Raw genomic sequence first — 22,582 nt, forward strand, 5'->3', positions numbered from 1 at the left:
AAGTTTATTCTCCAATTTTCCAGTCGTAGAGCTCAAGATTTTTGGACTCCTAAGTGTTCTTTCCCTTTTGTGGTGTTTAGAAGTGAGTCCAGTTATGGGAGTGCAAACTCTCACCAAAATGATGGATGGTGACCACGTGGTCACTGCCAACTTCCCTGTCCACACAGGGACCAGCCTTCCTTGGGCCTGCGAAGAGCAGGGGTGCCCTTCAGAAGACACTGTCACCTAACCATTAGTATGTCAGCATCCCCAGCAGGGAGGCGGCATGGGCCCACAGCCCAAGGGGAATCGTAGGGAGCCCAGGTGTCCCCGGATGTTCTGGATAGCATAACCTGCGTGACTGCTGGGAAAACTCGTCACAATACGCCATTTCCTTGTCTCTGATGTGTAGGATTAAAAATACCAGTTTCATTCCCCGTTTCCAAACAGTCGTGTCGGGCTGTGTGTTCCTCAAGTTCTCAGTGAACACCCAGAATTGTCACCCAGCGCCAGGAGAGTGTGTTCATCGTTCTGACGAGATAGTCCATGATTTCCTGACGTGTCCTCCTGCACTCCCACCGGGCCTCCTCCACTAGAATTCACGTGGTGGAATCCCTCTACAGTGACTTTGTGACCCGCCACAAAGTTCAGGGGCCCCACCTGCCACGGAGCTGCCGCCTGACTCAGGTCTGAGTGGCCCCTGAAATCAGGGACAGGCGCTCCCTCTGATGCCATAAGACAGCATGCCCTTTCTCCCTGGCAAGCCCTCCTGGCCCCACAAGGCGGCCGTGGTCCTTTGCCCAGAGGGGCGCGTGGTGGTGAGTTGGTTAGCCGTGGAGCCCCAGCGCGGCTCTTCACCACCACCCTTGGCTTTAGCTTCTGGGCTGTGTGCCCTGGGGGGCTCTCGTGCCAGCCTGTGGACGCCCAGCCTTGATGGACATAGTCAGTGTTCTTTATGAAAGGTTCCTGCTCAGGCACATCTGTCTTCTTCTTGCTCTATGCAGGCACACACGCTCTCCGTCATAACTCATCAGGGCAGCCTCATTCTTAGAGGGGAGGGAAATGGGCTGTGTCTCTAACCGCCGTTACGTCACCACCACCATCCCCTCCCTTACCCCATGGGCCACCTCCTTTGCACCTCCACCATCACCGCTGTCACTGCTCCCAGTCCACCCCCATCTCCCGGTTCCACTCCCCATTCAGTCTCTCCCTTCACCCACCCCTCTCCCCACCATCACCAGCCTTTCCAGCAAACAACCATTTGGAAACCCCTGTTTGCATGTGCCCGGGGCTCCCTTCTTCGTGTCCTAGCAGAATCGGGCAGCACCCCTGCCTCCGAGGTTCCGGGACAGATGCGGGAGCCTCTCCTCTGCAGGAAGCACGGTGTGCAGTACCTTGGTGCAGGTATGCAGTTAACTGAGGTAGCAGAGCAGGGGGCTGCCCCCCCCCCCCAGGAAGGAAGATCATGCTCCGGCTCAATGCAAGCAGGACAGCCAGACGTAGCGCCTGCATGGCTTTAGGACCCGGGTTGCTGCTGATGTAAATGAGTGCAGGTGTGGGCGGCTGCCTCCGTCAAGGTGAGCAGTGCTGAGCAGTCACATTGGCCTGGAAACACGCTGGCCATTAATTTATTCAGTCCAGAACAAAGTCAGTGTGCCAGCCCCAACCTGTTGTGATGCCAATACCGGGGAACCTTTTCTTTCTTCTCCATTTCCCCCCGAGCAGCAACCGTACAAAGGAAACTTCAAACCCGGAGTGAGGCTGGGGGGAGCCAGTGTGCTCCCATCTGTTGGCCGTGTCTCCAGCCGCGTGCTCTCAGAGCTGGACCTCGTTCATTAGAACAATAACCCCCGGCCCCAGGAGCTCGGGGGCTCTCGCTGAGCCGTAACAACTTGAGGCACATGAAGGAAAAATATAATGTTTGGCAAGAGTTTCTTTTAAAGTTAGGCTGAATGACCTAATTAAATACATCATTTTCAAATGGAACACAGATTTTCTAATGCAGAAGTGGAACTGTTAAATTTCACAGGTTTCCACACTTGAGAATTGTCTGAGAATCACTTTTTTGGGCTAACACTCTTTTCTTCTTGATCTCCCTCAGGCCTTGGGTGACATCATCCAGTCCCATAATTTTAGACCCTCGAATCCCTGCCCCCGGTCCATACCCCTTTCCCAAGCTGCAGGCTCACAAAGCCAACGGACAGCCCCTCGATGTTCTCCCCGGGGACACTTCGTACCCATCTCCATCCTGGTGTACTTGGAACACATTCTTGACTTTGTGCCCAAACGTCATCATCCCCTGTTTGCCCACCTTGGGGACTAGTCAGTGGCTTTCACCTGGTTATTCTGGCAAAAGCCCATGCTACCATTCCTGAACCCCATCTTTCACTCCCAGCACCATCCTTGTATCAGCAGCCCTGCCTGAAATGGCGTGTAAACCACTTGCCCAGGTCACTGGCACCTCTTGCTTAGACAAGCCCAGTTGCCTCCTGGGCTGGTCCCCCTCCTCCTCCTTGTGCCACCATCCCGGTCAACCGTCCACCCAGCAGCCACCATCCATCCTAAAAACAGAAATCACACCCTATCACCATCCTGCTCAGAATCCTCCAGCGGCTTGTCCATGCACCAGGGCGCAGTCTGAGCTCCCCACATGCCCTGCGAGCTCTGTCCCACCTGCTCCCTGGCCTCTTCTTCAGCCCCGCTTCCCGTTCTTCCCTGAAAATGCCAATTTCCTCCCCGTCTCAGGGACTTGGCACTTGGTCCGTCCTCAAAGCCTCTCTGGTTTGTTCCCTCACTCCATGTAAGTCCCAGCTGAAAGGCCCCGAGAGTCGGGGTCATGGCCATCTCAGACACTGTACACCAGGGGAGCAGATGAAGAGCTCACCACACAGGGAGATGAGGCACTCGACCTGCACCGTAGGCCTGGGTCCTGTAGGAGGAACCGCCCAGAGAACAGGCAGGGGCGTCCAGCACTGACTGTAGAATTTGTAGGGCCCGCTGCAAAACGAAACCATGGCACCCCGGCCTCACCACCCCATGGGCCCCCTGACCCACCCCACTGCAGACGGGCCTCCTGCCAGGGCGTGCACCGCTGCACCAGGGGCTGTTCAGAGCCTTACTTGAAGGTGAGCGAGAGGCCCCCACTGTTGATACTGTGGTCTGTCACAGCCTGGGGCAGGGATAGCTGCCATCACGGTCCTGCCCGCTGGGGGGCGTCCAAACGATACCCTGCCCACATCCTCACCCAGGCCCCCGCCAGGGGTGGAGGGCACACACAAAACACAGACCCCCTCCCCCAACCGGAGCCCTTCAGCACCTCGGGTGGATGGCACCAACAGAGGTTACCTAGAGGAAGGCCACCCGGGGCACCAGGGCTGAGGAGCTGGCAGCAGGGAGCCATCCTGGGGCCAGGAGGCAGTGGGAGTGAGGAACACATGCATGCTGGGGCCCCAGCTCCCGTGTGTATCCTCCACTGTCCCACTGGACTTTGCTTACGAAACACAAATTTAGAGGTGATTGTTAAGTATTTTAAGACCATAACCTCCGAGCATTTAACACCAAGCACCAGGGGCCCTCTGAGTACTGAGACCTGGGTCATTGCACCAGTCACACACCCGCGAAGCCATCCCTGGCTGTAGGGCTGGGCCCAAGGGCCAGCCTGGGCTGCCCTGTGATCCTCTCCAGCTTTGGAAGCACCTCTGTGGTGTGAGCAGCTCTGGGTCCCTGCCAGGCTCCTGCCGACTGCCTGCCCCTGCGGCTGTGGCCACACTGCCACTTGCAGTCACACAGTTCTACCAAGGACCTTGCCCAGGAGCCCTGTCTGAGGGGCCCTGCCATCCTCCTGGAGCGGGCCAGAGCCCCACTATCCAACCTGTATGGGGGGAAGCCCTGGATTCCTGGGTGAGAATTGGATGAAATATACAGATTTCTTAGATTGCCATTTATGATCATTTAATTTCAAGTGTTGTCCTGGGGGAAAAATACAACGTGAATATGGATTTTTTTTTAATTGAAGTATAATTTATATACAAAGGAATGCCTAGATCATTGTGAATGATTTTTGACACGTGTATACACCATCACTCAGATGAAGACATGAAACGTTTCTGTCATTCTAGCAAGTGATCTCAGGTCCCTTTCCAGCCAACCCTTCCACACCCAGAGGCCATCACTGTTCCAGTTCTGACCACTGTGGATAGATTAGTTCAGGTATTCCTGAACTCCGTGTAAGGAGAACTCTACAGAAGGGATCTTTGGGTTCTGGCTTCTTCCACTCACCATAATGTATCAGAGTTTTGTCCACATCATTAGTAAATCAGGTCTTTTTTATTGCTGAGTGGTATTTGCATTGGATGAGTTTATCACAGTGTGCATAGTCATTCCTGGTGATGCACATGAAGTTGTGTCCATTTGGGAACTATTAAGAATAAAGCTTCTATGAATGTTTATATTTATGTCCCTTTGCATACATAGGCTTTCATTCCTCTTGGGTAAATAAATACTTATGGATGGCAAATAAATACAATAAAAGATGATGAACATCATTAGTCATTGGGAAATGTAGGTTAAAAACACAACAATATACTATTACACGTCTCTTCAAATGGCTAAATCTTAAGACTGATCATAGCAAGTGTTGACAAGGATGTGGGGGAACCAGAATACTCATAGAGTACTGGTGGAAATGTTTTCTGTTGCGGTGATTTTTTTTCTTACCTTTATTTTTCTCCCTTCTACTTCTTTTTGGTATTCTTTCTTCTTTCTTCTTGAACTGGAAGCTTTGTTCATTGTCTTTTGACTTCCATCATCTCTGATGAGAAATGAAACATCACTGTTACTATTGTTTTCTTGAAGGTGATATATCTTTTTCTGGCTACTTGTTACGTTTTCTTGTTACTTTTGGTTTTTAGTAGTTTGATGATGATTTGCCTTTGTGGTTTCCTTTGTGTTTATTTTATTTGGGGTTCACTGACCTTCTTGGATATTAGATTGATGTCTTTAGGTTTTGTAGATTTTTAACCAGTATCTTTTCAAATATTCCTTCTGCCTTATTCTTTCTCTCCTCTCCTTGTAAAACTCCAGTTACATGTATGTGAGTCCTGTCCCTCTAATGATCTGTTCAATATTTTTGTCTCTGTGCTGCAGTCTAGGCTTTTTCTATTACTGCCTTGTCTTAATTTATTCATCCCATTTCCTGCTGTGTCCAGGCAGCTTATCCTTAATAAAGTCTGTTTGGTAAATCTTTTATTTCAGATATTGTGTATTTCATTTTTATTAAAGACACGTTCTTCTTGAATTTAGTTCACTTCAGCATATATTCCTTCTTTACTGTCCCATGACTTCAATAAAGGTATGAATTTTAGTTCATCTGGTGTTTCCTGGTTGTTATAATGGGAACAACAATCTTCTGCAAACTTCTCTATCCTAGACAGAAGTTGAATTCTGTGTATGAAATTTTAGATGCCCTACTTTTTTCCCCAATATTTCCCATATTACTAGAAAATTGCAGAGATAGTACAAAGAATTCTCATATATCCTTCACGCAAAGAGCCCATTCGCATTTTGCCAACTATCCTAATCATGTTTTTTTTTTTTTCAGTAAGGGGATTCAAACCAGATTGCTCATGACACTTGGCTGTTATCTATCAGCCTGCTTGCTTCAATTCAGAACAGTTCTTCAGGCCTTCCTTGCTCTTCATATCTTTAATGTTTTTAAAGATTATAGACCAGTCATTTTAATAATGTCCCTCAATTTGATTTTGTCTGATGTTTTCTCGGGAGTACATCAAAGTTAGAAATTTGAGGCAACAATATAACTGAGGATTTGCTGAGTTCTTCCCCTATACCCCATCAAGTAGGAATAGACGGCAACTTGTCCCATTACTGCTAATGTTAACTTGGATCACTCAGATGAGGTAATATCTCCCAGCTTTCTCCACTGTAGAGTTACTCTGTTTTTCCTTTGAAAATAATAAATGTTTTGTAATGAGATATTTTAAACTGTAAATATCCTGTTACTCCCCCTTCACCCACTAGTTTTAGCATTTATTGATTTTTTTTTGTCCTGAATGAAAACTTTCTCGTTTTATCATTTCTTCTGCATTTATTAATTGAAATTCTATAAGAAAGAATTTTCTCTTTTCCCCATTTGCTTACTTCTTAAAAATCAGTGTGAATTTCTTTTTATTCGATAGGATAGTCTGTTACTATCATTATTTATTTTCAGGCTCAGAATGTTATAGATTTTGCCAGTGAGAGCTTCTTCGAACTGGCTTCTCTGTCTTTTGATATGCCTCATGATTTTTTAAGTGCTTTCCTACTTTCTGGCACAAAAAGACATTTGGGGCTCTTCTTAGACTTTGCCTGCCCATTTCCTGGCACAAACGAAAGAGCCTTGCTTCCCTTTAGTGGTGAATTGCATTTAGAAATGAGAGATTGAAAATGGGATTAAAAATGATGAGGCTATATACAAATAACCAATCACTCCTGTGCAAGATGAAATAAAACCTCTGGAAATAAAAATTTCAAAGTTAAGGACTCCGTGGGAGAGGGTAAGAATAGATTAGAAAAAGCTTAAGAGGAAATTCGGGAGCTGGAAGATGAATTTAGAAAAATTACACACAGTGTAGTACCGGAAAACAACACATGGGAAATGTGAACAAGATAGGAGAGGTTGAGACAGAAGGAGAGAGAACTTGCAACACAGTTCTCATCAGAATCCCTGAAGAGAAGAAAAAGGAGAGAAGCAATGGAGCAGAGATAATATTTAAAGGAAGATGTCTGTGAGTTTTCACAAACTGCTGAAACACAGGAATCCTCACTTCCAGGAAACCCAATGAATGACAAGCAGAATAAATGCAGACTAACGTGCATGCTGACATCACAGAGAAGCTGCAGAAAACCAAAGAATCCTAAAATTACCTACATGGGAATAAAAAGGTTGTCAGCTGACATCTCAAGAACAACAGAAGCCCAAAAGCAGGGAAATAAAATGTTTATTGAATTGAGAGGAAAAATTGCTAAACGTAGAATTAATTACACAGCATGAATTATTCTTTTAAAATGAGGATACCGTGGATATTTTAGATACACATAACAAAGAAAATGTGAGGCATAAAAAGGAATTAAGAGAAATAATGAATTAAGGTGCTCTTGTCATGTATTTAGCTCATGAAAGGAGTGTTTGGAGTTTATATGTTCTAAGGTTCTTTATATGGAGGGTATTTAATTTTTATTTGAGTAGAAGAAAAAAAATGAAAGGTGAAATAAGGAAACAAAAGAAAGAGGAACGTAGAAAAAGGCAATAAACAACCTAATTAGAGTATCTCAAGTAATGAGGTGCATACAGTGGACACTGTAAGAGAAAATGAATGAATTGCAAGCATATGAGGTGCACGAAGCCACACAGTGTCAGAGCAGAGGAATGAAGTCTCAGATAAATAAATACAGTATGATTGCTTCACTTATATAAAATAAAATTCAGAAACATGTAGAACAAGCAGTATATCGCATAGAAATACAAAGAGTGAGATCGAATGGCAGAGCAAAAGCAAAGCAAGAATAAACACGAAATTGAGGATGATGTTTACCTCTGAGTAGAAATGAGGGCGATGTGGAGAAATTCGAAACTGAGAACACCGTTCTTTTTCTCGAAATGGGTTGATGTGTACATAATCGCTCCCCGTATGGCAGTCCTTACGCTGTCCACAAAGTGTCTGAACATCCTTTCACAGTCATTATTTAATAAGAATAATTTAACCATTTACAGTTATTTGAATTTTTTTTTTTTTAATTTGACCTTTATGTGGTGTGAGACAGGGTTCCAGTGTGCCTTTTTTCCAGGTGGAGAGCTGGCTACCCCAGCATCATTTGTCAGATGCCTGCCCTTTCCCCGGTGCAGTGGTCACTCTGGTCAGACACTGGATTTTCACGTATATCCCCTGGGATGTCTGTCTGGTCCCCTCTCCTATTTTATTGCCCCGTCTGCTGTCCGTGATGTGTCTCTCCTCGGCCAGTATCACTGTTGTGATCACAGCAGCGGCAGCTTTGTGGTTGGGTGTTCCCATAGTAGAGATTAAGGCACAAATCCCTTCCCCCTTCTTTTTATTATTTTCCTTGGTTATCTGGGGACACTTACTCTTCCAAATGAACTCCTTAAGATTATTTCATCCAATTCCAAAAGGATTGCATTAAATTTGTAAATTTATGGTAATGTCTTTCCACCCAAGAATAAGAAATGCCTTTGCATTTGTTCAAATCTTATTTTATGACCTTCAGTAAGATTTTATGGTCATTTTGTGTTGGTCCTATGGCTTTATTAAATTTATTCATAAATATTTTATGGGTTTTACCATTATTATGAGTGGACTCTTTTTCCCTTTACCATTTCTAATTATTTATTGCTAATGAAGAGAAGAATGATTAATTTTGGCATATTTATCATCTGTTCAACCACCTCATCATAATTCTCTTGCAATTTTAATATTGTCCCTGGAGTCTCTTTGTTTTTTAAGTGTACGGATACACAGTCAGCAAAAAGATATAGTTGTCAGTTGCCTTTTCCAAATTTTTACTGATTATTTCATTTTCTTGTCTTATTATACTTCCTTTCTGAATAAAAATGGTGATGACAGGTGTCCCTGCCTGGCTCCTGATTTTAACTGAAACAGTGGTTGGCCATTTAAGATGTCATGTTTAAGTTTTCCTCTATTTCTTTTTCCTTAGAGTTTTTATTTGGAATGACTACCATAGTTTAGGACTTTTTATTTCTTTTCTTTTCTTTTTTTTTAGAGAGAGAACCTTAAGCAGGCCCCATACCCCGCACAGAGCCTGACACGTGGCTCCATCTCACAGCCTTGAGATCACGACCTCAGCCAAAATCAAGAGTCGGACACTTAACTGACTGAGCTACCCAGGCGCCTCCTTTTATTTATATTTTTGCTCTGGGCTTTGAGATATGTCCTGTACTTGATCACGGAGGCCAGTAATTTGAGTCTCGATAGTGACCATTCTGTCCTTAAATTCCTCTGATTTTCTTTTTAGCTCAAAAATCATAGTTCTCTTGAAACCCCCTCTTTGCGCTGTGCTCAGTTCTCCCAGAGTTCCAGTACTGTGTTGTCTGTGCTGAATTGTCATCCCCTTCCTCTGGCTGTTCTGGTCCTGGTCATTCTTCTTCTCTCTGGAGGCTGAGCCCCCTCCTGTAAATGGCTATTTCCCTCCACCTACTCACTGGGCCTCAAGTTCACACACTGAAGGACCTTCAGGCAGTAGTGGTCCCATAAACAGTGGCTGAGATGGGGTTGGCCAACCCTGGGGGTCTCCATGTGGGAGTAGACAGGTTATAGGGCTCCTGTGGAGAGCTGGAGGAAGCCTCCTACTCTCTGGTCAACATGTGCTCTCCCAGTCTCAGGGATAGAGCAGACAGTCCACTCATTCAGCCAGGAAAGCCAGCCTCCCATGAGCCTCTGTGCCTACCTGTCAGAGGCCTCAGCAGCTGCTCGGCTCAGACAAGCCAGACGGTGGGAGCTGACAAGAGAAGAAAAGATACTATATTTTTGATCCAGTTACTAAGCTTTGTTTTGATATTATGGCTGCTAATCCCATTGAGAGAAAAGGACAGATCTTTGAGAAGAGAAATTGACACCCTTCCCATTAGAAAATATTAAATTTTTCTGTGCTAATATTAGATCTTTTAATCGAGCTCCATTTTTAAAAAATAAGTAGCAGAATAATCAAGGAGATGAGCATGTTATTCTCTCTGATTGTGATACATATCTGTGATAAGTGATCTACAAGGCCAAGGGTTGACCCAGGGGCCGCTCTTGTACAGCAGGTAAAGGGCCCTAGAAGAATGTAGCATCCCCTCCGTGCTCGTAAGTCTGGAGTATAAATGTTGGGGAGCACCACGGTGCTTCATGCTGAGTGTTTCCACAATAATCCTTGAAATAATTGGAAGCAGCTCATGGTGTCACGGCCTTGAATCATTAGTTGGTGGAGAAGCAGGAAAGAACCCGCATAATGAGATATCAGCGAGAGAGTAGAGAGACCCATCAAGAGCGGCAACATCTGGCCCCCTCAGCTCGAAGATGCAGGGAGCCCCGAGGAGCCAGAGAAAGTGACAGGAGGGCTTGGTACCACGAGGAAGAATAAGGGGTCTGGTGACAGAGAATAAGACAGATGCAAGCTGAAGAGGCTTTAGGCAAAGAACGGGAACTTGGGGACAGGAATATATTTGGAGGAAGTGCTCTAAAACAAAACCATTTTGCAAAAGAAACTCTCCCAAGGGCAAAAATCCTATTGTGTTTCACATTTTCATGCAGCTTTTCTTTTTTAGAAGGTCTCGGAAATAGCCCTTCCCAAGCCAGCTGAGATAGCTTGATAAGGCAAACAGAGGCAAAGAGAAAAAAGAAGAGATTCTTGTAGTTTTATTATAGCCGGAGACATGCAAGTTGGGACATGGGCTTTTATACCCCTAAGTTCACAGGTGCGAGGCTGTTTTTCACGTCTCGTCGGATCTCTGCAGAAGCCCCTCATGCTCCTGTTCAGGAAACTGGGGAGGCTCACACAGGAAGGAGACTTGCTGTGTTGGAACCCAGGTCTCAGACTCTTACCCCGAGCTTTCCACACTGTCCACTCTGCCCGCTACTCACCATGTCACTGTGTCGCCTTCCTTAAAACCTCTGATTTCTGATAACTCACATCTCTAGCCAGCAATTTTGGGTGTCTGCAGTCTCTTAATCAGATCCAGTCTTTTTCCCCTGGCATTTCCTGCAGCCGCTCCATGTCAAGCCCAATGCCCCACTCTGAACATAAGAAGTAGAACCTGGCCATCGCCCCAAAACCAGAGAGACGCCCCCATCTCCCGCCCCGAAGCGCTCAGTGACCCTGAATTCCAGCAGCTCAGAGTCCTGCCTCAGGACCTGCTATTCTGTCTGACCTGCTATTCTTATACTGAGAGAAGTGCTGAGTGCTGGCCAGCAGCCTGGGAGCCCGTCTTAAATGGAATATGCCTATGGGAAGCCTCAGGGAGAAAGCTCTAGCAATGGTGAGTCAGGCCAGTTCACTGTTGTCACACAAAGCAGAGAGTGAGGCGGCAGGATAGCACAAAGGGCTCCCAGAAGGAAGAGACGCCAGGACCTGCCCGTGGTAAGTGGGTCTGACGCCTCTGCAGGCACCAGGGCCCAGGCTGCGGGCTGCCTTTGAACCTGAGCTCCAGGCTCGCCTGGCAGGTCGGAGGCCCTGAGCTGTTGAGTGCAGCCTGCAGAGTTTGAGCTGCAGTTCAGTCCTGGGCCCTGAGAATGTGTGGTTTCAGGCTCCCTCACCTCAGAGGCCGGGCAGAGTTTACACGGGTCAATCCAATCCCCAGCTCAAGGAGAATCGCAAAGGGAAGCATGCCATTGAGATATTTTGAAGCTTGCTATTTCAAGCCTGCCTTTTGAAACCAGTTGGGACAGTTTATAGATTCAGTGTAAATAGGCTCACCTTTTTGTGAAGGCAGGTCTCCTGAAGATGGTCACCAGCCCCCACTCGTGTCCCCACTTGCGTCAGTAAAAGCACATGGCTTCATAGCTTCCAGTCCCCTTGAACCTGTCACTAACTGAGGGTCTGAACTGAGCGCTTACGATGTGCCAACCCCTGTGAATTATGTCATTTAGTCCTCAAAACAATCCGGTAAGCAGCCAACTGTTGTTATCTTCATTTTTAAATTAGAAGGAAAAGGGAGTAGGAGACTTGGCGGGCCTCCGACTTGGTAGGGTCGGAGCACAGGGCCGGATCAGTGCTGACCTGCGTCTGGTGACGCAGGCCTACCCCAGCTCACTCGTGCTCTGCTCCACCAGGGGCCCTTGCCATGTGACAGTTTTCTTCCCACGTGAGCAAAGCTTTGTGTCCTCCCTTCTGGGGTCTCTCTGCGAGGTTGGAAGCTCCCAGGACAGGAGGTGTCCAGGGTAGGGGGAAAAAGTGAAACTCTGTGGCAGCCTTTTCAAATGACATCCGTCACTGTAGGCACTCAGTGGTATTGGGGAAGATACCCAAAACTTGGGGATAAGGCAAAGGGCAGGTGACATGTCCTCCAAGGTCATACTGGCACAGTGTTTAACAGGCTCGCCCAGGGTCGGTTACGATCTGGGCCAGAGGTTGCCTGTCTGTGTATCGCACCATGCACTGCTAACTGAAGGCCCTTACTATGCAGCCACCCGCTAACTCATAGATTTGTGTCCAGTAAAGATGCAAACTGTTTCCGCCTGGTGGAAAAAAAATAGCCCGCAAGGTTGTGTCTTCTTGTCCTGTATGTCATTCACCAGCTGTGTGCCTCGCCCCGCCCGCTCAGTCCACCTTCTGTCTCCAACGCCCATGTACCCCTGAACCGGCTTCTCACTCCCGTGGGTCCCCTTGTTAATGAGTTAAATAAATCTTCACCTCATGCTCACTTTATATTCTCATGAGAGGCACGCTTTTAAGTTTTTGGAAAGTACGCTTTGGCATTGGGTTCATCTGTGGCTGGAGATGGGCACCTCCAAAAGCCCTTCCAGGGACATCGGGGCATATGTGACAACCAGCGGTCTGTTACATCCTGACTCCTTGGCCAGAAAGAGCCAGCTTGTTGTGCCAGCCCTTGTTCCAGGCATTTCTGACTTTGATGTAATGGTTCTTTTTTTTTAATTAAATTTTTTATTTAAATTCAATTTAATTAACATATACTTTATTATTAGTTTCAGGGGCAGAATTTAATGATTCAGTAGTTGCATATAACACCCAGGGCTCATTACATCACATGCCCTCCTTAATGCCCGTCACCCAGTTACCCCATCCCCCCATCCCCGCTCCCCTCCAGCAACCCTCAGTTTGTTTCCTAGGGTTAAGAGTCTCTTATGGTTTGGCTCCTTGTTTTATTTTTCCCTCCCTTCCCCTGTGTTCCTCCGTTTTGTTTCTTAAATTCCACACAATGATATTTGCCTTTCTTATTTTGCTTAGCATAATACCCTCTAGTTCCGTCCACATTGTTGCAAATGGAGTTCATTCTTTCTGATGGCTCATAGTCCACTGTGTGTGTGTGTGTGTGTGTGTGTGTGTGTGTGTGTAGATAGATATATACACCACATCTTCTTTATCCATTCATCTGTCAGTGGACATTTAGGCTCTTTCCAAATGGTTTATGTTTGAAGCCAGTTTGTTGGACCTCGGTTATAATCTCTCAGCAATACACATGACAAGTTACATTAGCTTCCAGCAATGGGTAACCAGATATTTCTGTTAAGCATTCAGACCTAGAAAATTTGGGCATGTCTTTCAGAGTTCGTCAAAATTCTGCTTTTACGAAGCACACAATTGCCTCGGCATAGGGTCCGCTCTGGGGTCACTGAAGGAAATCACATCTGCCCAGCAGTCACCTGGACCATTTCTGGGGAAAAAAAGCCAGAGAAGGAGGGCAGGAAGGCGCTAAAGCTGAGGGGCATCCCATTAGAGGGAGGGGGCCTCTGGCCAGGGGTCCATGCATGGTAAGGAGTGGGTTTGGGTCCGTGATGCTCCGAGACCCCAGTAGGGCTTCCTCACATAGCACTGTGGACCTCCAGCCCATAGAGAAAGTGCTAACTGGGCCTCCGAGCTGCATGCTTTCGGTGTGTGTGCAGCAGAGATCCTGTAGGCCAGGCGTGCTGATGTTTGGAGGTATCCTGATGTTGGAGAAGCTCACACTGTGATTGTGTGGACCCTCCCGGCATGAGTTCCTTGAGGCAGGAGCATATCCCTGGTTGAGATTGTCCCATGTCTGAAGGATTTGGGTGAGATTGGTTGAAATCTAGGCTGTGCTGCCTCCCACCTACTTGTTATCTGAGCACAGGCAAATCGCCTCTTGACTCGTATTTCCTAATCTGTAGAATGGGCACGTATGTATGCCACAGACACATTCAAGGTGAGGCCTGTGTGTGCATCTGCTTCATAGGGCTGTTGTAAGGATTAAAGGAGAATGAGACGAGCTCACGTGTTCTGAGTGTGAGGCACGGCACGCGTTGAGTAAATCGTGGTTACTCTACACACTGCCCTCTGTGGCTGGGTGCTGGAATGCGCATCTCCCTAGGGGTAGCTACAGATTCTCTTCCCATCCCTCCAGTGTGAATGAGACTTTCCAGGGCAGAGCTGAAGTTAGCGCAGCCGCAGCCCCCAGGGCACCCAGAGGCTGTGTTGGTTCCCACCAAGGTGACTCGTGGTGAGAGCCCAGGAGGGCTGCTCCCTTCCCCACCAGCAGCCTGGAAGGTGCCAAGAACCTTCTGGTCTGTGGGAGTGCTTGAGGAGGAGCCCCTTTCAGCCAGGGAGGGAGCCAGGGTGCTGAACATCAGGGCGATTAGACCTCCTTTCAACGCTCAGTACCCAGGGGCTGACAAACACCTCCAGAGAACCAGAGGCACCCCACTTTCCCAAGGGTACAGTGGGGCAAAGCGGCAATTTGGCGTCTGCAGTCATGGCTGCCGGCAGCCTGCATCTGCCTGGCAAGGTTTGTCTCGGAGCAGGGCTTTGCGAGCCGGGCTTCTTCCTGTGAGCCCCCAGGCTGCTCCCCAGCCCCAGCCCAAGGCTCTGCCCCCTCTCCATCAGGCCTCAGGTCAAATCTCACCTCCTCAACAAGGCTTCTCTGACTCCAAGAGAGTTGGCCCACCGCAGCAACTGGTCTGTTTCCTTCCCAGGATTGACTACAACCCACATTTGTTTGTTGTTTGTGTTCACGCTCCTGTGTGTCTCCCTATACTGTAGCATCCTGCCCTGAGGACAGTATCCTGGTGGGCCTTGTGTCTCCAGCACCTGGAATGGGTCCGGCACAGAGGAGATGCTCCTGGACTATTCCACGGCTGTGTAGGTGAAGCACCCCACTGTTACTGCCTGTGTGTGGCATGGGCTGGGGAGCTGGGTCTCTGTGGGCTCTTGCACAAACTCAAGTTCTGCAGCTACATACAAGGCACTTGCATGGTCTCTGTCATGAGCGAATCAAAGTTCACCAGACACTGTCTCCCGTCCACCTTGGGCGTGTCTGGAGGATACGTTTTCTTGGAAGGTTCGGGGTGGGGAGTCCTGGGACCAGGAACTGCAGCTCCTGGATGGCACATCCACCTATCCGACACTTCTTTATGCACAGCAGGCTCCCAAAGGCAAGTCCTCAGCTCTAGGTCCTTAAAAAAACCTGACCATGACCCAGGCTATGTGCTGTAGCTCCCCAGTGGGTAGGTATTTTTGCTCAGAAAATAAAGCATTGAATCCATCTGTAAAGGGCAATATCTGCTGACAGGTGGGCACTCAGTTCCTGTACAGGGACCTTCTGGCCACCAAGGCTGGAGACCGCCGCTGTGCCGGCCTGGAGCTCACGGCAGGTTCCCAGCAGGCTGTCAGCACAGGGCGCCTGGGGTTTGGTGCTGTCCATGCTTTCTCTGGCCATGGCCTACTCTTCTTGGCCTGCTCTGGGCCCCGCAGAGTGGGCGGTCGCCTCAGAGCCAAGCCGTCACCTCAGTGTGGTTTCATGGTGGGGTGGGATGAGGTCATAAGGATTTCAGCCCTAGTCCTTTGCTGGACAAGGAGTAGGGACCTCCCGAGATGGCATCATGAGAAGGGGGCTCTCCTCAGTGGTCAAGCCGGGGACAAGGTCTCAGTCGGGAGTGCTGCCTGCAGCAGTTAGCATCCCTCAGTAGAAAACTAGCATGCTTCCCCTCATGTGCCACTTGGCACCACCCCCCCGAGGGAAGCGCTCACTGATGTACTTTGCACCAGGGCACCAGTTATGGAGACTGAGTCGGAGTTTGGAAACTGCCACGTGGTATGGTCAGTGGTGAGAAAGTGGGCCCCCTGCAATGGGGGAACAAAGAAGGACCCGCCTCTTCTGTCTGATCCCTCGACGGAGTCCTGTGGGCTCAGCTCCCACTGTCGCTAAGCTGGGCCACTTCCCCTTCGCTGGGAGGTGATGGCAGCCCAGGTCTGTGAGTTCAAATCAAGAATCCTGATCTGAGTCACAGAGAGGATCTCTAGCACTAACTGGTACAAATGGACTTGTTTCTCTGGCGCCATAACTCTCATGTAACAATTCCCATTTCTGACTGTGTTCAGTAAATTTAATTAGTGTTGAAAAGCCGCTTATTTGGTAAGATGATCAGTTTCTAACCTGGGTAAACGACTTTCTTTATGACTATAAATTAAGCACATTATATCTTTTTCATGCATCATGGTCGTTCTCATAAATACTGTAGACAGTTGCTGGTGGTCTCACTTGGTTACCTTTCCCATTACTGTTTTATCATCATCTTTCTAGGACTGGGGAATTCATTCTGTTTTAGTAACAAGGAGGAAGTAGTGACGAGGGGCTTGTTTAGCGAGGAACCTGCCGCTTGGTCCACGTCTCTGTGGCCAAGGATGGGATTCCAGGCCCACCCCTGTGCAGGACATTCTCAGCTTGTCCCCGGGCCTGCTGGGCACAGGCTGGGAAAAGCAGATGCATGGCTGCTCAGGTACTTTTGTCTTAATTGCAAATAGTTAGGAATCAAATATTTGCCAACAGCCCATTTCCATGTCAGAGAGAACCTGAGTGTTCTTGACAACTTCTGTGAGCACAGGTTGGCCCGAGTGTTTTCTTAACACTGACTCCTCAGAGCACAGCCTATGGGGGAGGCCTCAGTCACGCCTGTGAGCTACTCATACGTGGGAACTGGAGGCCTGGTGTCCAGTGCTGGTCTTTGGAAGCACTCACTGTGATCGTGGCCTGCTGGTGCTTGAGCGGAGAAAGGGTCAGATGGAAGGGGTTCTGCCCCCACCCTCTGCCCTGCCATCCATTGCGAGCAGGCTTGGCTTTAACTGCCTAGGCTGAGTTAGGTGGTCTCTGAAGTCTCTTCCTACTCTGCCACTCCAGATTCTAGTCTCCTTTACCCCACAAGGCCCACCTCCATCGACCTTTGTCTCCCGTTTGTGCCTCCATCCTTCTAGCTTCCCTCCTGCCCTCTGACAGAGGAGGCAAGGGGAGAGGTACCCCTCAAAAGGTCCCCCCATGGGGGCATGGGGCCTCCACTACCCTCCCCATCTCCGCCTCTAACCTGAAGTTTGAGCAGTGGTACCAAATCAGAGTTGAGAAGGTCACCTTTTAAATCTCCTGTGTTTCCCAGAGCATGAGTGTCCAGGGCTGTGTGAGGACAGAGGCCCCGTACCTGCAGGGTCTCTCTCATCCAGACAGTGGGGCAGACATTCTTGGGAAGGGAAATCAGAGGAGGAGGCAGCGGGCTCGGACTTGCGCTGGCAGTGAGCACCTCAGAGAGGCGCTAGACCCCAGGGGTGAGTACTTGGAGCTGAGTCAGCTGGAAAGTGAGCACAGGCTGGGCAGGCAGCACAGCCAGGGCAATTACCCGGAAGCAGAAACTGAGAGGCAGCGACTCAGAAACTTTGGCTCTGCCTCTTCAAACTGCAGTGACGCGTGGGCGCCCTTGCTGTCACACGGGAAGTTTATTAAAACAGTGATACAACGGCAATGCTTTGTGTTCTGGCCATCTTGGGAAAGAAACAAAGGCCGATATTTTTAGAGCTGTATTAGTTTCTTCTAGTAGCTGCCAGTGCTTTCTAGGGTAACCCATTTTGCAGCCACCCAGGAGAGTCATGCTAATCAAACAGGCTCTGTGGCAAAATAGCCATCAACACCGTGGGTGGAGGGCCTCCAGCCCAGGGCCTCCCACTGCCAGGAACCCTCGGCTCCCCTCCACCTTTCAACCTTGACAGGAAGATGTGTGCCGGAGCTGATGAATGCCGCCGAGCCTCCGCCGTGACACGCGGAACATCAGCCAAGTGGATAAAGGATCCACTTTCCTAAAGGATTAGGATCCGTACTTCGACACTGCTCAGAAATAGTTTGACCTTCTAGTTTATTACGATTCAGGAAAAAGTCAATATTTCTTAGCTTGCCAAGGCTGGAAGAATTTAAATGAATTATTGAATCAAGCAGTTAATCTATCGATAACTGATTTTTTCCTTTCAAATCTAGAATGATGAAAAGCAGGCATAACCAAAAACAAGAAAAAGAAGGTTGTTTTTTCCCCCCAGACATTTTAATCCCATGGGATCGGAGCTGGGGCCAAAGGTTCAGTGTTGACCACCGGGGCCATTCTGTCTCGCTTGAGTATTGTGAAGAAGATATAATTAAAACTTAAAAGCAAAGACTTCTGTGGCCATAAAATCTGCATTCGTGTTTTAATTATTTGTATTTTGATATCCCTTTCTCATTCTCAACTTGTGTTTGCTGCCATTAATACTGCATTTTCTGGACTCCTCCGGTGGAGTGGAATGTCGTTTTGGGGTGCTTCCTGGGCCTTTCATGTAAGCGGGCCCTTCCAGCCATAAGACGCTCTCCTGGCCACCCTGCCCATGTGGGAGTGTGAGCTCTGGGCACCACTGCCTCACACCATTGTGCACGTGTGTTGGGTGCAGGGGACACCCAGGTTCGTGGCAGCAGCTATTCCCAGGGTCTCAGCCTTCCTCCCACGGCTGTAGCTTCCTGCTTCGTGCTAGAAAGCGCTGGGCAGTAGAGAAAGGCAACTGGTCCCACCGCCGGTGGCATGTACCCTGGAGAACCACATTCTCCCCAGAGAACAACGTCAAGCTCAAAAGCCTCCCTGCTGTGGCCACCCCCATCCTGAACACTTAGAGTACCACTTTCTCCTTTCTTACTCCACACTGACTCCCTAGCCTCCGCCATTGCTCCCCACTGCCTAACATATCTGACCACACTTCCTCAGCTTGGCGCTGTATGTCTCCTAGAATCACACCTTGGCATCCTTACCTTTCCCACCCCGCCCCTGTGCAAAACTCCTCCTCCCATCAGGTCTGTCCCTCCAGTGCAGTTATGGGAGCCATGGCTCAAGCCTTGCCTTTTGGCAAGCCATCCTCCTCTCACTTGGCACGGTCCATTGGCACTGTGCTACCTCCACGTGGTCCTCTGGTTACTCTTCCCTCCCAGGATGGGGGGGGGGTGGTGTGCCTGAGATGTTTGGTGTGAGCCAACCATAAAACCTGAACCCTGTACAGCAGGGTGCTGCTTTTGGTACCCATGGCCACCTCCTGTTGTAGGGCAAAGACCCTTTTGGGCACACCAAGCCCAAGGCCTTGGCTTCATCGGCAAATGGAACCACAAAGGAAGCCCTTAACCCCCACCACCAAATGCTTGCAGCTGACCCTCTGTTTTGTGTGTTTGGCAGGACTTTCTGGCCACGATGGGCTGCCAGCCTCCTGTGGGAAGAAGTTCTGCAGCCGCGGGAGCAGGTGCATGCTCAGCAGAGAGACAGGGGAGCCCGAATGCCGGTGCCTGGAAGCATGCAGGCCCAGCTACATGCCTGTGTGTGGCTCCGATGGGAGGTTTTATGAGAATCACTGTGAGCTCCACCGAGCCGCCTGCCTGCTGGAGAGGAAGATCGTCATTGTCCACAGCAAGGACTGTTTCCTTAAAGGTAGGAAGTTGTTTCCTTGCCCCTATGCTTTTGGGTTTGGGGATGGATCTTCTAATGCCTTTTTGACAAATGGCCCAGGTGCTGAGGCTGCAGGTTGAATGTGTAAAGGAAGGCTGGAACCTCAGCCAGATAGCAACCCCTGCCTTTGCAGGGGGGAGGGCCTTGGGGAGCAGAATCTAGGCAGACCTTTGGCGTAGGAAAGGGAGGGGAAGAGAAGGGATGGAAGCCACCAAGTGCCTGCAACAGTGAGGGAAAGGAGCGTTGGAATCACCTGGGCCTGGGCACCTGGAGTGGAGGGGGCAGGCCTGGCCTCTCCCTAACAGGCCCCGAGCCTGCGGTGGTGTGACCAGGACGTCAGGGCGTTCTCAGCAGCTGAGCACAGGTCTGTTGACCCCCTACAGCTGCTCCCCGTGCCACCTGCAGCCACATGAAGGGCCACTTTCCCACCCTTGTGTCTGGGCTGTGGCAGTGGGAGTCGGGGGGGGATGTGTCCAGGAGCGAGCGAGGCTCTGGTAAGTCGGGCTGCTCCTGTGATGGGAATAGTCTTGGACATTTTCATGGCTGTGCTTATGATGTTCACGCTGAGGTGCTTCAGAAATTATGAGGCACATTATGGAAATGAGACCAAAGTGAGTCCAGGAAAAAATGTCCCTGGTCTGAAAACCCTGCCCAGCCTCATGCCTGCCGGTCCCTGGCCCCGTAAGCACTAAAACACTTGACCAACTGCTCCAGCTTCATTGGCCGTGTTGAGTTTTATAGACTGATGTTCCGTTCTCCGGTTTCCAATATCCCCCAAATTGCATCTTTCTAAAGGTTTTTATTTCTGCATCAGAGTGTGCCCAGCCTCCCTCACCATCAGTTATTCAAACAGCATTTTTCATTTCATGCAAGGGAAAAACAACCACCCTGAAAGCCACCTCGGTGAGGGAGGATGGGGGAGAGCTGGGGACGATGGGGGCCGCCGGTGCACGCAGATGAGGGCTCGGTTCTGCTTCATGCTCATTGAATTCATCCACCAAATCCTTCTGATTCATTGAGGCTTTGTACGGATTTTGTGAATGCCCATGCTGTGGACAGCAGTCTCCACCAGCTCCCAGAGAGACCTAAGAGTACAGCCCGGCTCTGCCACTTCCCAGCTGTGTGACCTTGGGCACATCACTCCACTTCTCTGGGCCTTTTCCTCTGCTGTGAAAGGGGGCTATTGGCAGCACCACCTGCTCTGTGGAGGAAAGTAAATGAAAGGCTACACAGAAACCATGTAGCATGTGCCAGACACATCACAAGTGTTGTGTATTAATGACCCCTGTCGTCATCTTTCAATCCAGTGTGGCCTCAGGCCTAGAGCAGAGAGACTCAGGTCATGTGGGGAAGGCAGAGGCAGGAACAAGGGCCCAGCTCAGCAGGTGTGGGGCCCACCTGGCTTGCTCGTAGGTGGAGTCAGGGAGGAAGGTGCTGAGGGTCATGTCCTCATGCTGTCCTGGAGAAGCTTACCTGGAACCAGGGCTCCCCTTTCTGCAGAACCTAGCTCCATGGGTCTGGATGCCACGGAGGAGTCTTCACTGCCTCTTGCTCAGATCAACTCCAGTCCCAGGCAGCAGGAAGGCCCGCCTGCCTCCATCATCCAGCATCCCCACCTGGAGTGTCCGGCAAACAGTGAAGCCCTGTTCACTGACCGCAGGGTCTTGGCAGGGATGGAGGGCAGGCCTCCCTAGGGAGGGGGCTTTGGGTGGGCACCTCCCCACCTGCACCAGAGCCATGGTTCCAACGGGAAGCAGGAGGAAACAGCGACAGGGGGCTGGGGAGTGAGGTCTTAGAAGGAAGGAGGCGGTAAAGGACAATATCCTACAACCCCACCCCAAGATAGCAGTATTTAATGCCCTCTTCAGCTCCACTGATGACAGGTTGTCTTTTGTCCCTATTTCCAGGGAATAACTGATACAGGAAATGGAAAAATACCTTCTTTTTTCATGCAAACAGTAATTCTAAATTCACCCGTGTTCCATTCTCTTTTCCTACCAGACTCTACAAAGAAAAGTTCTGACTCCATTCTCGGGTTTCATTTGTCCTCCAGAAGTCACTATTAGGACACAGTCCTCATGGGGCCGGGTGTGGAGAGAAGGAGGGGTGTGGTAGTGGATTCTAGGGGCCACAGTTCAGAGTGCCCCCTCTGTGGCTGGGACCTGGGCCCTTGGCGGGGGTGGGGGGAGTTGTCCTGAGCTCTGCGTGGGGACCACAGCCCTCTTGCTCTGCAAGGGAGGAGAGGGGATATTCTAAGCCCCAGTTTCAAGAAAACTTGTGGTAGCACATTGTGGTTGCTATGGCAATGGAATTCCTCGTGAATGCAGAATGAAATATAACATCATTTAGGGATTATTAGCATGTGAGGAAAGCAAAACTGAACTCAAAAGCATTGCTTCAGCTCATCTTTGCAGCTTTGATACCAGCTCTCCTGCCATCCCAAGCAGGGTGTCTCCTGCCGAAATTAAGGGGGGACAGAGGGAGGTAGGATTGTCGGATCTCTTTCTGCCTGTGGCCAAATTAAAGTTGCATTTGTTCTCAGCACCAAATACCACCAGAGAATACCAAGACAGTGGGTGGAATTCTGTGTAACTTTAACTTCTGATAGACTCTGTGTTTGGAAAGTTACGTCGTGACGTGGTGTTCCTATTTGTGTACTGGTTGGCACTTTTAAAATTGTTTTTCTGTCTCGGTTTTGAGTTCACCCTGTATCTCCCGCACTGTTTGTGAAGACAAGCTTGCTTTCGGCCATCACTCACTACACCAGGCTTGTATTATCCCAGATGATACAGTGTCATAGTTGGGCGGTTTTCCAAACAAACCGTGAAATTACGGAAGAAAGAAGCCTGTTAGGGCTACAGTTCTAAACGGCTCTGAAGATTCCTCGTTCTGCATGGTGTTTTTAGGGGCACTTTGGTGCTTCCGAGGAGAGTTTCCAGGCTCATGAAATCAGAGGAAATAATTCCCGTTTTTAACCAAAAAATGAAACACACTAACACTAGGCTCACTAACAAATCTCTTTTTTAAGTGTTAGTACACAGGGGAGGAAAAACCAAACCTTTTGTTGCAAGGCCGAACAGATAGGTCTTGCTGCCAAAGAGACTGCTTTTATTGTTGTTGTTACTTTTTTTTTT

The 22,582-nt window shown here is 49.1% G+C and overlaps 1 protein-coding gene across 1 annotated transcript in view; it reads left to right on the forward strand.

Annotated features, from left to right (window-relative positions):
• The window catches only part of FSTL4 (follistatin like 4), a 393,797-nt gene that overhangs the window by 173,876 nt on the left and 197,339 nt on the right, over window positions 1-22,582 (forward strand). Inside the window, exon 4 of the mRNA XM_036089132.2 lies at window positions 19,182-19,430. Coding sequence (XP_035945025.2) covers window positions 19,182-19,430 — 249 coding nt within the window. The remainder of the gene's footprint in view (window positions 1-19,181; window positions 19,431-22,582) is intronic.

Source organism: Halichoerus grypus, chromosome 2 (genome assembly GCF_964656455.1).
Source record: "Halichoerus grypus chromosome 2, mHalGry1.hap1.1, whole genome shotgun sequence".
NCBI classification, from domain to species: domain Eukaryota; kingdom Metazoa; phylum Chordata; class Mammalia; order Carnivora; family Phocidae; genus Halichoerus; species Halichoerus grypus.